Source organism: Python bivittatus, unplaced genomic scaffold, assembly GCF_059951505.1.
Source record: "Python bivittatus isolate LINGU-HERP-01145 unplaced genomic scaffold, Pbiv_v1 ctg000080_np1212, whole genome shotgun sequence".
Lineage (NCBI taxonomy): Eukaryota > Metazoa > Chordata > Lepidosauria > Squamata > Pythonidae > Python > Python bivittatus.
In genome coordinates this window covers 3227432-3245369 of record NW_028277035.1, presented here as the reverse complement: position 1 = coordinate 3245369, position 17938 = coordinate 3227432, and the positions used below count along the sequence as shown (strand labels likewise).

The 17938-nt window shown below is 39.8% G+C and overlaps 1 protein-coding gene across 1 annotated transcript; it reads left to right on the top strand.

The window, feature by feature from the left end:
• The first annotated feature begins 4670 nt into the window (after window positions 1-4670).
• FOXJ1 (forkhead box J1) lies at window positions 4671-15560 on the top strand. The gene is made up of 2 exons (XM_007427236.3): window positions 4671-5233; window positions 14687-15560. Exons 1-2 carry the CDS (start codon window positions 4712-4714, stop codon window positions 15503-15505), a joined length of 1341 nt encoding a protein of 446 aa, XP_007427298.1. The 5' UTR covers window positions 4671-4711; the 3' UTR covers window positions 15506-15560.
• The last annotated feature ends 2378 nt before the right edge of the window (window positions 15561-17938 follow it).

Here is a 17938-nt window from a genome sequence, read left to right as displayed (position 1 = left end):
CACTACCACAACATTAAAAGTACATATTTTCTTTTTCCTTTTCAGTTCCCAAAAGTTCTTCCTCTAGTCTCATCAAATATTCTCAGGACTACCAAATATCCGAGTCATTACCAAATATTATTTACTAGGTAACCCCAGTTCTGTCTGCAAACTGAGCTGTGCCTCATTAATTCAAAAGAAAAGAAAAGAAATTACAAGCATCTCTGTTTTCCTGCCGCTTGAAAAAGTCTGTCCTACCATTAAAAAGACTGAGGTAGCTACTGCAGAAGCTAAATTTTGAAGGAATGCAGATAGGGAAACAGTGGGGAGACATAATGAACAGATCTACGTATCTGCTTTGAGTTGACGTCCTGAAGGGCACTAAGCCCAAACCAGTACTGAAATAAGATTCAACTGCCAATCAGCTTGGCTTTATATATGCAATGGAAGGAAGATCCATCTGGCCTTAACCTCAGGCTATCAAATGCTGTAGAACGAGACAAGTTCTAACTGTGAGGCAGTTGAGACTGGCTCAGCCTTGTGTTCCCTCAAGGCGTTGGACTTTAACTCCCCAAATTTCCATTTGGCCTGGCCCGTGAGAGATGGTCCACCATTTCATACGACGGAGACCTGAGCCAGCATAACTTCCACTTTGAGATGGGTAGGGCAGAAGGGTGAGCGTTATTTGACTCTCATTTTACATAGTTTTGGGGAGTGACCAAATGGCAGGGCTGCAGCGTTTACCGGCTGAGCTGGGCCAGGTTCCAAAGCCAGTAAACCGCCCGAGAAGAGCATTGTCTGAAGCTTTTATAAGCCGGATGGTGTGCAAATGTCAGGAGTAGTGCAGAGAAGTTACCTCAATGCAGGAGGGTGTCTCTGTGTAAGCAGAACTCATACCAGATGGAACCCTCCCAATGCTTTGTAATTTTGACTTTTGGATTCATTCCTTGTATTTACTCCTTGTATTTCCTTCAAGAGCTCAACAGCACAATTGTCACTGGTATTATTTGGACAACAACTCCGTGAGGTAGGTTAGGTTGAGGAAGAGCAACTAGGAATTTGAGCCTGGGCCCCTCTGACTTTTGTTTGACATTCTCACTATATACTGCAGTGCCCTGATTCATAATAGCCTTTTGGTGATAAAAAGCAAATAAGGAATTTGCTAGGGTGCAAGCTAGAAACTGGGAGACCTTTAATTCTAGGCCTCCCTTAGGCACAAAAGCCAGCTGGGTGATTTTAGACCAGTCCCTCGCTCACAACCCAACCCACCTCACAGGGTGGTTGTTGTGGGGAAAATAGGAGGCAGGAGCATTATGTGTGTATGCCACCTTCAGCTGACAAAAAAATAAAAATGGGATAAAAGCTTAATAATAAAAAAGGGTCCCTGTCTCCATTATTTTGTTATCCAAAGGGACTCTCTGTTTCTCCCTTTTCCATCCTTATCCCTGGTACAGAGTTTTCAAAGAATGTAAAGGAGGTGACTGATTAACAGAAGTGTCTGGATCCCACTAGTCAGGTTTCATGATGTCACCGCTGACTGTTTCTGCACAAAAAGACTCTTCACCATCAAATACTCATCAGAGCATCGGTTAACCTGGAAGAGGTAGGTTCCTTCTTCCATTTGTAGAGCGGTGTCTCATGCAGAAATGTATTTTGCAAATATATTTGCATCAAAGGTAGCCTGTGTGAGAAAGTGAGAACTGAGGGACAGGAAAAGCGGAAAAGCGTTGTAGAAACAATGCTGGAAGGGCTGCTCCATCAGAGAGCTTTCTTCCTTGGCCAGTGAAGTTGGGACTATAAAATGGCCTGGTGCTAGAAGCTGACCACAGTTTCTTGAAGAACGTGATAAATATCTAATATCCTTTCCAATTCTGCTTTCTTTAAGGGAGAGAAAGGTGGGGGGAGAGAACAAAGCGGGAGCCTCCAGAAGAGGATTTCTACCTCTGCCTCTTAATTAAAAAGGGGGAAAGATGCTGCAATTTTTCTGACTGAGGGCCTGCCGCCCCCCCCCGCCCCGCAATTCTACCTGAGCTCTGGTTTCACCTCCCCCCCTTGATCGAGTTACACAAAGGTCAGAGGCGGGCAGCTTCAGGTCCAACTCATAGTGGCAAGGAGAAAGGAGGCTGGTGTAATCCCCCCCCGCCCATGCCTCTGCCCCTGCCCGCGCATGTGTGCCACTTTACTGCACCAGGTGTAGGCATGGGATCAATTTGGTCCCCAAAGTCTTAGCCTCATGAAAGGCTAGCTGTTAAATCGGCTGTGAAAAGAGTTCAAGAGCGGGAGAGACCTTTGCACATGAATGCCCTCTTCTCTTCCTGCAGTGGCTCTTCTGGCCAAGGCAACTTCAAAGCAAAAGTACTATACTGTCTAGTAGTTGGATGATGATGATGATGATGATGATGATGATGATGATGATGATGATGATGATGATGATTTAAAGAAACAAGCAAGCAAACAAAAGCAACATCAGTCCTTTGCTGATGAGGCTGGGCAAAGGAACAGCTAGTTAAGAGGCTGGGATTGCCAAGTTTTGAAAGGAAGGAGCAGGCGATTTAAATGGTTCCCTTTCTTTTCAAGGCATGGATCTTTCTGGTTGCTGGGCTGTTTGTTCTTGGCAGACGGGTCCCCTCACCACCGCCACCCAAAGAATAATGGGCATCTGGGAGCTGTTTCAAGTGGACTTTAATTTGTCTTAATGAAACTCACAGCAGTAAGCTCCAAGCGCCCCCTCGGCGCAGTTACCACATACCAATCCCGCTCCCTCAGTAAGCTAACCGACGCCTCCACCTTGCAGAGCGCGCACAAGCGGGGAGAGACATTCACGTGTCAGCGTAGCATGTGTGATACTGGGAAAACTCAGGCCCCCGCTTTTCGCAGGTCAGCCCTCTCCCCCGCGCGGAACTAAAAATTAACTGGCAGCAAAAAAGAAAAAAGTGGCAGCGGGGAAGACTGACGGGGGACAAAAAGTTGGTGCAAAGTAGCAGAAGTGACCAGAAAAACGGGAGGGAGGGGGCTGTCAATGATTGCGCTCTCCATGGAGACCCGAAGACCAATGAGAAGGGAAGAAGCTGTTTATAGAGGCGGAGCGTCTCCATGGCATCCAGAGAAGCCTTTTGGAGCAGCTACTTATTGACAGCCATTCTGTTGCTTACAAATCACAGTACCTTTGGGATAAAAAGGCTCTGGCAGCCTTAATAATTTATCCAACGGGAGAACAGTAGAACCCCCCCCCTCTCCCCCCTCCCTTTCTTCTTCGTTACCCCACCGAACAGCCCCTGTTTAGCCGTAAACCTTTGGCAACAGTGGGGTTTCTTCATAGGAGCAGGTAAGATGACCGGATTATTTATTTATTAGGCTGGCTACGGAGAGGGACGTTTAGGTTTCTACCGCCCGTTATACTGGGAAAGCGGTATGCCCCTTCCCACATGCACAGCACCAGATCGTGATAGCGGGCTCCCTGAGCCAATTGCCATATAGCAAAGCCTTCATTTCGAGGGGGTGGAGGAGACATTCCCTGCGGTAACGAACTTGGTCATGTATTTGGGTTTGATTTGTATGTCTTTAACATGAAGGTGATTGGCATGGATTTCCATTTCCTAGTTCTGAATATTGAACGTCTAAATACAAGTATTTATTGCTACTATGTGCGGTTGATTCTCCCAGTTTATGGTATGATTGTAAACAATGTCAGTACCTTCTTAAAATAGCCCAGAAAATCGACAAGAATCTGCAAGCCAACTAAGATTATCTAGTTTAAGTTTACATTGCCTGATGGTTCCATATCATCAGTGGAAATAATATTCAGGTTGTTCTATGGATTACATAATGTGTTCTGTATTGGGGTACCTTCAATAAAAAAAACTTCCCATTTTTACTGAATGTGTATGCCCAGAATAGGATTGGCAGTTCCAACCATTCTGGAAAGAATTTATGCATTCAGTACTCTTTAATTTGGATGGTAAAAGATATGTGTGTTAAATTATTAGTATCTTTGTAGCACACTCCTGTACGTGTCTACTCAGAAATAGGTACCATTGCATTTAATAGGGCTTATTCCCAGGTAAGTGTATATAGAATTGCTGTGTTAAATATATGCATTCATATCTTTGTTCCTTTTTAGAAAAAAAAAGACAATTCACAGAAAAAATTAAATGGAAAATAGATGTTATTTTATATCACTCATGATGATTTAGTAAAGGATAGATAGAAGGTGCCAATTCTGGAACGCCTAACATTTCTGAAATTAAAGAAACGGTTATAACTCAGAAAGAAGTATCAGAGGTCATTCCAGTAGTATGGTTCTTTCTGCATTGTACTGGTGTTTCAATAGGAACAAAGCTATTCAGATTCTTGGCACTTCTGAGAAAAACCTTGCCACAAATGGGAAAAGGCATTTGGGTGAATTCCACTCATCTTATCACCATTGTGGCCTACATAAAGCAAGCTACTGCAGTTGAGAAGGATGATTTGATTTGATTTGATTTGATTTGATCTGAGAAGGGTCTCCTATCATCAGGTGTGACTCAGTTCTCTAGGGTTACATCCAGGATATATTTGGCTCCTGTGCTTTTTAATGTTTGGCTGGGAAATAACTTGCTCAAGTGTGCATCTGTGTGCTGCCTGGTGGTTAGGGACCTTGAACTTCTTCATATTATTGTTTCAGGATTGTTCCCTTACCCATCCTCCCCATTCTTTTCCTACTCCCCCATTCCTGCTCTCCCACAATTCCTGAATGTTGGACCTGCCTATTTTGGCTTCCACTGGCATGACTGACAGCTGGCTAAGCATGCAATCAGAGGAAGAAAAAGGTCAGGACAACAGCATGATGGATTCAGGCAACCTGGACGACAGCTTGACCAGCCTACAGTGGCTTCAGGAATTCTCCATCATCAATGCGAACATGGGCAAGTCATCCTCTTCCCTATGCAGCACAGATCCTCATGGTTATCACAAAATACCTGGCTCAGCTGCACCATGTTCCCCCCTTGCTGGCGATCCAGCTTGCATGGGAATGCCCCATACCCCTGGCAAGCCAATCTCCTCTTCCACATCCAGGACTGCACATCTACAAGGCCAGCCATTAGAAAACATAGATTACAAGACCAATCCTCATGTGAAACCTCCTTACTCTTATGCCACCCTCATCTGTATGGCAATGGAAGCAAGCAAGAAAACCAAAATCACCCTCTCAGACATCTATAAATGGATTACTGATAATTTCTGCTATTTCCGGCATGCTGACCCCACATGGCAGGTAGGTGACTAGGAAAGTCCCTGTGTTCCCCCATTTTGGCATCTATCTGTTGAGTGAAGCACCTACTTATGTACATTAAGTTATAGTGCCCGTGTTCTTGTACCAGTGTTGAGTTAATAACTAGCTTCCTGCTCAAATCAATCTAAGAGCAGTAATGGCTTATTGTAGCTGATCTGACAGTTTCTCTATGATTTTTAGTCTAATTCCTTTACGTGCTAGGGAAATCAGGCTCACATTTTATGGTGCTGAAGAATAACTTCTAAAATTACATGTCCAGGGACTTCAGAAACAACTATGGTAGACCTGCAAACAGCTTTCAGTTAGAAACTAGCCTTCTACATTCTGGACCAAGTTTCCTCAAAAAGTAACATAACCATTTTTTTTTCAGTTCTGCCATTTTATATGAGAACCATGTTGCTAACTTTTCTGGCTGTAGGACACTCTTCTGAGAGAAGAATAGATTTGTTGACACCCCACCATGACATTAGAAAGCAACCAACGGCACTTAGTGTTCATGCTGAACTGTAGCACCTTTCTCTGCTTCCTTCTCCCATGAGTGCAATTACTGTTGCTTGGTGTGTTTCCTATTGAAGTGTTTTGCTTGGAGTAAGCACTTAGTAGCACAAGAGATTGTTGTAAATGAGAAGGCAGAACAATGTAAACAGGCATGTTCTTCCTTTAAAAGTAGCAGTTATCTATTATCTTTCCATTGCAGGACAAAAATTGTGGATTATTAAGAGGCTAACTGTAGCCACAGAAAAGGGATAATCACAATTAGAAATGCCAGCATAAAGAATGTGATCAAGTACAGCCTTCCCCAAGTTGGTGCTGTCCACACATGTTGAACTTCAACTCCCAAAATCCACAATCTAGCTGGGAAGGTTGTTGTAGAGAGTATATAGAAACGTCTGGGGAAAGTGTGTAAGAGAAGATAAGGAGGGATGAATAAAAAAGTAAAGGTGGAAAGATGAAATGTAGTGGACAAAGGTTGATTAGTTTACTGGTGGTTTATTAAATAAATTACAAAAGGATAAGGATATAGAGTCACAGATAGTGATCCTGAAAGTGGTCAGAAGTGTTTATTGTATGGCCCAGTATGTCTCCATCCACTTATTGAGCTACCATAGGGGAGCAAAATTTGTGGCCCATCACCATCCCCTCTATAGCCCCCAGAGTGGGTGGGATCCAAAAAAATGGACCTTTTTTGAATTTTGGAGTAGGAGACAAACCAAGTCTTAAGTCTTGCAGAGACTAACTGCATTCTTTTCAAACCTTAAACACCTTCAGTTCTGACCCCCTCCCTGTTGGAAGGCATCCAAACTATGCTGTGCAAAGACTGGAGTAGGCCTTAAGCCAATGGAATAGTTCTTGGGGACTTTGAGGGTTTCTTCTCCAACTGTCTTTGATTAGTAAACAAAGTACAGCTTGCTGGAGTTATATTACATGCTGCACCATAAACTATGATTTATAACCCATATTGGCTGGGTTCACACAACACACTGAACTCCAAACAAACATATTATGGCTTAGAACAATATATCAACTTAATCAAAGATTGATTATACTGTATACCTAAAAATTGCCTGGAGGTTGTTATCTTTCAGTCATACACTGGATGCCTCTAATTCATTAAGTCACAAATACAGACCCAAAAGATAGAAGAACTATATACAGGGAGAAGAAACTGGTTGATTTTCCCATCCTGTATTTTGGGTAATGTGATTGTTTTTCAGGAGTATTTATATCTTTTGTTATCATGAGTCAGTGAACCAAAATGTCAATAAATGCTTTTAGGACATTTAGGCTTTTGAACACTGATATTAAATTGGTCCAAAGAGAAGGCTTTGAGCTTTGCCATTAACTTACTCTTTTATCTTGAAATATCTCTGTTCTAAATAAGAATCTGAAAAAATCAATCTTGTTATGAGGACCTGTCCATATTCAGTTTCTAATGCCTTAGAATCAGTTCTTATACTCCAGATTTTGGTTTGTCATAAACAGGAGAAACTAGGATAATGTCATTGTAGTCAAGAGAGCATTTAAAGCAACCATCCTTCACCTGTTATGGAGTGGGGTGGAACAGGGGAAAGGAAAGAACACATTAACTGGTAACCTGATCTGAGGAAGATTCTTTTTCAACCCCCCTTCCTTTAATCCATTGGAGAGGGAAGATAAAAAGCCCTGGCTATATCAGTTATATAAAAGGCAAAGAGCTGAATGCCATCTGGTGTTCCACAGGACTGAAGATGAAGAAAGATGTGAAAGAATTAGCAATAAACAAGTGAGAAAAGATACTAGGAGAAAAGAAGGAAACAGAATTGGTGGGATATTTTATTAGAGACAAGATCAGCCCAAAATGTTTTACTTCTTGAAGCAAAAAACAAGATGGCACCCTTCCTCATTCCATGTAGAAGCCAACTGAACTTACAGTTGAATCTTAGTACTGGTCATAGCAACTTCCATCAAAGAGTCAGTAATTTGGAGTGCCCAGGAGGAACAGCCAGCAGGCTGTCATTTTTCTCACAGCATTTGTCACATGAGGTAATTCCTAACAAGACCAACTCTGCTCAAAGAAATGCAGTACCTACCATGATCAAACACAGCAAAATGGTAGCTTTCAGTATTCTCTTGAATGGGGTTAATACTCAGATAACCTTAGTAGCAGCATGGAAAAGTGTACATTCTTGAACATTTCCCCTAGTCCAGTCTATGTCCTAGAGTGAGAGACTTCTGTCCTTGAGTACTACCTTTTTGAATACCCAGTTTCTGCCATAGCTGGCAAGCCTAATTCTTTACTTGGCTCTATGAGATTTATTAAAATATATTTGAGTCAAAGATAGAAGTGAACAGGAAAAAAGGAAAGGCCAGCCCTTGAGAAAATGCAAGTAAGGGGTAATTACTAGGTCTTATTTAATCTGCTTATTGAATTCTGGCTGGGTTCCATATCAGGAGCGATGGTGCATCTCATGATGCTTATTTGTAATTTCAATGGTTGTGAAAGTATAACTCATTTTAAGCATCACACTGAACTCACAATTTGTTGAATAAGTATCGTGGATGGATTCACACATTCCTTTAAGACATAAAACATACTTTTATGTCTTAATTTATAAATCCCAGTAGCTAAACTGACACAACACACTAAAGCAAGGCCAAGCAAAGTATACTATAGTTTAGTTTAGTGTATATGATCTCAGCCCGTTTTCCCATCTTTCCCAGTAGAAGATGGATACTTAAAAGCCAACATAATGCAAGCATTATTTATTTTTAACACCTCTCCCAATTAATCTCAATCAAAGGAAATGTGTTTCATTCAGGCATTCTTGTTATCTGATATCCCTTGTGTTTGTAAAATTTCAGATTAGGGTGTAATGTTGAATCTCAGAGATGAAACCCCATTGAAGCATAGCAGGGAATCTCAGAGAGAAACCCAAATGAAGTACATTTTCTTCTCTCCTAACTGATTAGTAGTAAGTCAGTTGCTGGATATTATAGTGAGGATACCAAAGGAAAGTAATATAATTTCATTGCCTATCCAAAGATACCAGCACGACACTTGAGTTTCTGCCCAACCCCCCTCACAGAACTTGAAGTTCAACCCAATTTCTGAGATGCTAACCATTGACTATGGTCAGTCTTTATACTGCCAATAATGGCCTCAGTATAGTGTACTGAATAATTCCTACCCTGGTTATAAAATAACTATTTCATGTATGCACGTGTTTTCTTTCCTGTTACGAATCCCCACTACGCATGAAGGGAATAGTGATTTCTCATATTAGACAGACATCGATGGCAGTAAATTGTTCTTATTCAGTGATATCACTGGGATATGTGTTCCTGTAAGTTTGTTTTTGAAGATATAACTATGATAATTTCTTTGCTTTTATCTATCTACTTACAGAGGATCTCATGTCTTGTCTTGGGCTGACTGCTATTACTTCAGCCCCATTGAGAGAATGCATTTCTTTGGGAAAGTTTTAAAAAGAGCTTTCTGCTCATTCATCTCTAGGTACCTCCATATCCTGATACATTCATAAGCAGCTTCCTACTATCATCATTTCTGTCATTCTTCCATCCATCCATCCATCCATCCATCCATCCATCCATCCATCCATCCATCCATCTATCCATCTGTACTTATATAATTCTAGGTGAAGTGTTGTCCCAACAAAACAAACCATTATCAAATGGAGTATGATCACCTGAGTAGAGGTTATCTTACCTCAAGAAGTGACCCTCCAGATGATGTTGGCTCCCCTCCACGTTGGACTCCCATTAGTCCCAATATCTAGAGACTACCAGTTCCCCATCACTTGTCCTAAATTAAATCTATCTGAACAAGTTCTATATACATTTAAATGATAAAAATGTTAATCTGATGAAATTTCTAGAGTTGCATAACTTGGTTTTTCAGTAATTGGTTGGAAAATTGCCATAAATACTGTGGATGATGCATTTTTATGATTAGAGGAAATCTGGCATATTCTTGAAAGAGCCTTTTTATAATATTACAGTTTTTAATATTTAAAGTAACCCACAGTATAAACATTTATTTTTATTCCATCTTACTTCAAGTTCTTTTTTTTTCACTAATGTTGTTCTAATATCATTTTGATAATGTGTTAATTCTATTGCTTATCCTGGTTACGAATACAAAAGAAGTTTGAAAGACTAGGATGTTCAAAGGCCCTTATTGCTCCAAAACATTTTTCTTCCCACTCTGTTACTTTATTATACAGAGCTTAACCATTTTTCTCTCTTAACCAGCAATGCCACATATGAATTAATTCTAAAATATCTTTGAAAATAACAAAACCTCTCAAAACTGAAGTATAAGACATGTCTTTTAGATGTTTCATTGGCATGATAGTAGATTAGCTGCTCCTAGAAAACACAGTAAGCTTCACTTCAAGAATCACCATTAATATGCCTGCCGCAAGAGGATATGCAGTTCCAGCATTCTAAAATTTTTCATTGATGGTCACAGTTTAATTTAAAATAAAAATAAATATATGAAGCGGAGCTGGAAGTCAACCTATAAGGTACTCATGAACTTGGCAGGAAGGAATCATAATGATACAATCGTCACCGAAAGCACCCATAATGTGTGTGACTAAATGAAGGGCTCAGATTTCTCTGGGGAGAGCAAAAGTAATCCTGGCCTAATATATGACTGTTCAAATTGAGGCAGATATGTTGAAGAGTGATAGGATATCTCAATGTAATATTAGACCAAAATAAAGATGGCGTGGTTGTGCCTTGCTAGATGTTGCTGAACTACAATTCCTATAATCTATAGCCTACTACTGGCATAGTATCTGAAGTCATTATGGTTGTAGTTCAGCAACATCTGGAGAACCAGAGGTTTGCCAAAGAACAACAGAAGGTTAAAATCTGGGAAAGAATACCAGATCTTGTGACAATATTTTATGCCAACTGTATTATAACTTCTTCTCTTGGTACCACTTTAATGTGCAATTTTCTGAATGTTTATACTCAGAAATAAATTTTTTAAAAAATACTTCTGGACATACGTAAAAAGACTACCCTTAAAATATACATAGTATTTCACCTACCTCGTCTTCTCCTTGAAGGACCCAGATAGTTTTAATCTTATTCTGTAGAGTGAGATACTTCGTCAATATTTTGAGAATAGCACAGTATTTAATGGCTGAACCAAAATCAAAATCCAGAATAATGGATTTAGCTTCTGTTTACAGAGCAATCACAACCGGAGTATGGATGAAGAGTCCAAAGCTAAAAATTAATGAACATGAAGTAATACCAAGTTTTTGAGCATATCACCAGATGTTTAAATCTCCTAGTTCCCCATGAGATTCTTATAGAACAGGGAATGCTATGTTTTTTAGAACAAACGAAGTAAGTGAGCACTAACATTTGCATAGGGAGAAGGGAAAGAAAAGCTTGATTTTATGGGTATGTGCAACCTGTTAGATTAGACACCTGTTTCTCTCTTTTTCCTTTCTTTCTGATAACATTCGGTATCTCTTTGCAAAGATGCAGGTGGTTTGACTGATAGTTGCAGGGAAAATGATAAAAATGCTAATTAGCTAGGGCACAAGCAGCTGTCCACGGCCCAGCAGATTTGAAATGACTCAAAGGCAGGGGAAGGGAGTATTCACTGACCCTTATAAGATTTCATTATACAATAAATTCTAACTCATCTGCAATCAGTTTGTTTGCAGGAATTTCTCTCCCTTTCTTTCTTTCTTTTTTCCCTCCACTGGTGCCCACATTCTCACCCGTCTCACTAACCCCCGTTCCTGTAAATACAGACACCAAGTCAAAATGTCAGGCCTCCCATAAGCAGGGCAGGGGGGAAGATGGAAGGAGATTCCTGTGGGAGTCAGTTGTGTGTTTTGGAAAAGAGCCAAGATACCCGGGGAATTCAGCCTGGAGGAATAGGTTTTTATTTAGCCCTCCAGGCATTCAAGCCCTGCTTTTGCGCTTTGGCAATAAGGATTATGGATGAATAAGCATAAAGATATCTAGGCAACATTAATAAAAAAAAAAACCCCACACACAATCCTTCACCATATCCAATCTCTTAATGCCCTCCTGGCTTTGTGCACTGAAAGACCATGTTATTTACTGGATAACGGAGTTTCCTTTGGGATTGGGCTCCATCACTCTAGAGCAGTGTTTGTCAACCTTGACAACGTGAAGATGTGTGGACTTCAACTCCCAGAATTCCCCAGCCAGCCATGCTGGCTGGGGAATTCTGGGAGTTGAAGTCCACACATCTTCACGCTGCCAAGGTTGACAAACACTGCTCTAGACACGCATATTCTTTCTTTTGTGAAATTAGAACTGGCTCTTTTGAGGGTGGGTCTCTTATTGTTCTTGATTATTACAATTTTCCATTTTGATCGTGATCTAGAACACCATTTTGTGCAAAGCCCAATGAAATGATCAGATGATCTTTGGATGCCCAAGATGTAGCACAGAGGGGTGCAAATATAATTCAATAGGCAAACAAGTGTGTAAAGTGAGTGCTCTTTATGTGGTCCCTGTCTCGAACTCTTGTAGATTAAACTGGGATTCAGCTCTTATACTTAGTGCCACAGCACACTAAAATAGTCTAATTGGGTTGGTGGGGGGGGGCAGAATCAGATAATGCCAGTTTTCTGGCTGTCATGGAATTGTAATGGATATTTGGCTAGTCTTTCTAGTCTCTAATGCTGTGGTGAGAGCAAGTAAGTTGCTTTTTTCCAGAGCCGAAGCCATAGAATGAAGGTTACCTTTTCTATTTCACTGTGAATTGCTGTGGTTATGCATACCTAAAATCAACGAAACAGGAACCGTGAATTCAGTGGTGGCTATTGAAAACAGACCCAGCCTTACTCACACATCACACTAAGCTAAGATTTGTTTTGACTAAAGTAATTTCCTCCCTGGCGATTTACAGCATCTTCTAGGGTCACCCAAACTTTGTTGTGCCAAAATAACAACTCCAAGGACACCCAATATATCATTTCAACAACAGTTGGGTGATGCTATGAAGATGCTCTATGGCACCTTCATAGTGGGGTGGGGAAATAATCTTTATGTGATTTTATGACTCCACCTTAGACAATAAAACAAACCATAGTTTATTGTTACAGCAAAGCTGATCTTGAGATTGACTGAATGTATGGCTCATTTTAACCATAGCAAGTAATATCTAAACCCGGGCTCCTGTCTTAATTGTTTTCATTTTCTACCCATGTTTCTCATCAATATAGAGAAGTACAAGGCAGTATTAACCACCAAAGAAACCACTCCTCAGAATAAAGGAAGCCCTCTTGTTTTTCTCCCAAATTTCTCATTCTTTCTGGCAGCAACATTCTCACACATACTGAGAGGTTAAATGAAGAACCACACACAAAACCTCCAGAGACACAAAAGCAAAGAACCCACTATACAAAAAACAGAAAACACCTCTCTCACACACTGGCAGAATAGTTCTTTACTGCTGCTGGGAAGTAGAGAAGCATCTGGGTTCTGGCAGGAGAGAAGAAAAGGGAACAAAACAAGAATTGAGCAGGCGAACCAGAATTATTTTACTTCTCCGCCAGATTGGCACTGGTTTATACAACAAATCATGGTTTGGTTTTATTTTTGCATGCAATTTTAGGGACCATTAGAGGAAAAAGTTTCATTGATGCTTTATTTTCCTTAAATTAGAAGATACAAACATAAACTTGATTAAAAAAAAAACACTGGTTGCATTTCCTATTTCTGTACACTAAATAATTTCTTATTTTTTAGTAAGGAATGAAATATAAGCTTTTTCTTTTTTTAATGAAACTCGTTTCAATAGATTACAGAAACCTCCAAGCATCATGCAATTATGTTTAAAAAATATGAATGTAGGAGTGAGCTGTTTGGCTGCAATTTATATATGTGGCAATACGAAGGGAACAAGCGTCAATCCAGTATTAGCAATACGAGGTTGGGAAGAGAGGAAGAGAGAGATCTTCCTTACATTTTATATTTTAGTTATTTGCCTCAAGTCATGAATTTGAATTTCAATTGTTCAAAACTTGTTTAGATGCTTAGTCTTTTTAAACAACATTTAGTTTAGGAAGAGTGATTTTCAGGATTCTGGAGAATTGTTTCTTAGAGATTTTAGTGAACTGTAGTTTGAAAAGAGGTTACTTAAACAGTTGAAATAGATATAAACTTATAGTTCAGATGGAAAATGCCTTTTTCCCATAGTTCATTACTAAACAACATTTTAAGAGAATCAGTCTGGAAAATCCATTCTACATGTACAATAGAGAGTAGACAAAAACAGGATACCAATATTCTGTTTACATTTAACTTTTTGCAGTTGCCAGTGGCCTACAAAATTATCTTTCATTTAACAATGCTTCTAGAAATTTAAATTACAGGAAGGCAAAGTCCAATTGAAAGTTAGAAAAAACTTCCTAAGGGTAAGAGCAATTCAACAGGGAGATGATGGACTCCCCTTCACTGGTAGTATTGAATCAGAGGTTAAATAGCCTTCTATCTGCCTGAGATGCTTCAATTTCAGCTTCTGCAATATGCAGGAGATTATACTCATCGGCTAAATGGCCTTTTCTGACTTTACCCTAGTTCATTTGGAGGGCATCTACTAAAAACACAGTTCATATGAATTTAATGCATTCATTAAATACAGTATATGCTGGTTTAATCTCAAAGACAATTATCTTCCAGTCCAGATGCCTATAGTTTGGTATGAATGTAATACATAGGTACCTGTCTGTGAGGTTAATTGATGCACAAGAGCTGTTTTAGTTTTACTGCTGTAGACCATTTCAGTCTTCCATCTTTCTTTTGGAAAAGAACATGGTGGTTCTAAATAGTCAATTCAGCTGCATTCCTGTCAGTGGAGAGACTTGCCCTACAAACTAGTACCCTTTCCAGAGCAACTCATATTAAGCTTTGCCTTTTAAATTTCAGAATTCCATTAGGCACAACCTGTCCTTGAATAAGTGCTTCATCAAGGTACCACGAGAGAAGGATGAACCGGGAAAAGGTGGTTTCTGGAAGATTGATCCTCAGTATGCAGACCGACTGATGAATGGAGCTTTCAAGAAACGCAGGATGCCTCCTGTGCAGATACATCCAGCCTTCACTGGAAGAATCCAACAGGATGCAAGTTCCAGTTCTTCAGCTCACCAATCAGCAACCTCTTGGAAAAACAACAACATTCTGAAGATCAATGTGGAATCCCAGCAGCTGCTCAAAGAATTTGAAGAAGTTACCAGTGACCAGAACTGGAACCCAGCAGATGGGAAAATGAGCCATAAACGCAAGCAGCCGCTGCCAAAACGGATGTATAAGGCAGCCCGCTTCTCCAGCTCCCCTATGCTTACTCAGGAAGAACAGACAGAGCTTGGCTCTCTCAAAGGTGATTTTGACTGGGAGGCTATCTTTGATACCACCTTAAATGGTGATTTCTCTACCTTTGAGGATCTGGAAATCACTCCTCCAATCAGCCCAATAACCAGGGATGTAGATTTGACAGTGCATGGAAGACATATTGACTGCCCACAGGAGTGGTGCCCAGTTGGGCAAGATTACATCCTCACAGAATCCAACCAGAGCAGCTTGGACTTTGATGAAACATTTATTGCCACTTCTTTTCTTCAGCATCCCTGGGATGAAGGGAGAAATGATTACCTCTCAAATTCTGTCAACATGGATCCACTGTTTGAACTCAATGACCCTTCTTTGCAGACAGAAATGAATGACTGGAGCAATGCTGGGTGTCTTTAATGAAAGACAGTTCCCTGACTGGAAGGTTCAAGATTAACCAACTGTAAGAACAAGAAAGTCCCAGAGCTGCAGGACTTGACAAATGGAAGAATCCATGAACAAACGAGACAGCTTTAGTATTGGGACCCACTGTCTCACTGAAACGTTAGGGAGGGGGAAAAAGAAGATCCGGATAATTGGGCTGGATGTATCTGAAAAGTAACATGGGGAACTCTGTACCCCAACAGATGACAAATAATAATAATACAGTGTCTATTTGTGTTCCTTTAAAGAAATACAGATTTTTCTATTGGGGGCTAGAGGGAATTGAAAAGGGTATATCTTCTTTGTGGGAGAAGGGAGGACATTTGAAGAGGTTGGAAGAGCAGGCCTTTTCTGATGATTAGGACATACTAGATCATTTACAATTTCCTCTTCCTTCTTTCTTTCTCCCTTTATTGTGTAAGTGTGCTTGTATTCTTTTTTCCCAGGGAAGATTTCTAGATAAAACATGGGACAATCTAGCAGGCAAGTAAAATTTCCATCTCTGTCCAAGGAGTTGCAACCACCTGTCTACTACACTAAATTAGTTTAGATATTAAAAGTTATATACTCTGAAATACATCAGTAAGTCAAGTTGTTTCAAGCTTTTAAAACAGAAGCTATTATCTATCTATAGACCTGTAATGGAAGTTATATTTTTAGCTACAGAGGGCACAATCAGTAGAGTATTGAGTTGGGTAGGGAGGGAGGATTGTTTGTAATAATGGAAATTCAGATTGAAGTGTATCAAATGCTTGTTATTCAGAGGGAAATATAATATGTAAGTGGGAACATCTGCCAGTAGATTTTTTTTTTAAAATCCATAAACGGGGACCTGATTTACTCTAGATGTTCCTTTTTACTTATTTTTGTATCTAAAACACTTCTTGACTGACTCTGTATGCCGTAATACTTAGACATAAAAGTCAAAACAGGCAAACCCTCTGATGTTAAAGTTTATTTTAAAAAAAAATTACACCCTTTTATAAGCAGAAGCTTATGAAAGGATTTGTGGCAAGCTTCAACATCTCAGTCCACAGCTCAGCTGATTGATTACACAGGGCTCTATTTTCTTGTCTTTTGGTTGGGCAACCATCAGAATTGCTAAAAAATGTCTCTGCTTTAAGTTATGCCTTGTCTTACATGACTCCCCAACCAGCGGCAATATAGAATTGGATTAATGTAAACAAACCAAAACAACCCATAATTTTCATGTTCTTTTGTGTTTCTAGACTAAAGTGGAACATTATAGACCACTGTATAAGCAGCAGAAACTACAAAAGAAAGAACAACTTAAAACTTCATTCTGATGAATTATTTTTGCTTTTGATCTAGAACTGAACTTTCTTGCCATCCAGCTAGGCACTTTTAGCCCAGAATCAGCTGTCACAATTGCCTTTGCACGTATTCAAATAAATAAAATGAGGACATTTAGGATAGTTATCGAAAATATCTCTTGAAAAATAATAGCCTGATTTGAGACACTGCAATGGTATTTGGTAGATGTTACTTTTTAAAACAGCTGCTCAGTGGTTCCATTCAGGTTAAGGCTTAGTGTCTATATATGGGCTACTGAAAAATTAATGGAACTTCTGCACCATATGGTTCATTTTTTTCCTTGCTACGTTTCTTTAAAGAAGTTAACCTAACCGCTGAGTAATGCATTTTGAAATATTTATATTTTCATACACTTAGTCTGTCCTAACAAACCTCTGGTGTGGAAAGTGTCACATCCTCAGGGCAAAGGTTATGGTGCTACATTACTCTATGGCAAGCACAATGATTTTTGTGTGATAAAAACACTCTTATGACCAAGTCTATATAGAGAAAACAGAAACACGGGCCCATCAGATTATGCGAATGAAAGAGTTAGATTTCCAGGGACAATATTTTGCATGCTCTTAATTTTAGAAATCACCCACATCATGGATACATATATTATCTCCTCCAAAAACAGAGGAACTAAATTTAGAACTTTATGTTATGCCACAAATATTAATGCTGAACACACGTTAGTCTGCACAGGAAAATGTGAAGATGTATTATTATTTTGTGATACTTTTAGCACTAAAAAAGTGTTTTATAATTATTCTCACAGTGATCCCTCTCTCAGTGTCTCTCTCTATAGAGATTTCAAGGCTTTCCAAATAAGCTGGAGAGTAAGTGTGAGTGGGGCACACACAATAAATGTGCACTTGATCCTGGTTTGTTTTGCCCTGCCTACACAATTTCTCCTAAGGCTTCTGACCACAAAGCCTGAAAGTCAATAGTCTGTGTTTGGAGGAAATGCAGTATTTTCCTCAATGAGCACTGAGCAATCTAGAAAAAAAGGATGACCAACTGGCAGCCTCCAGACTGCATCCATCCTCAAAGATAATATGATGTAGTCTCCAAGAGTCTGCAGGTTTTCAT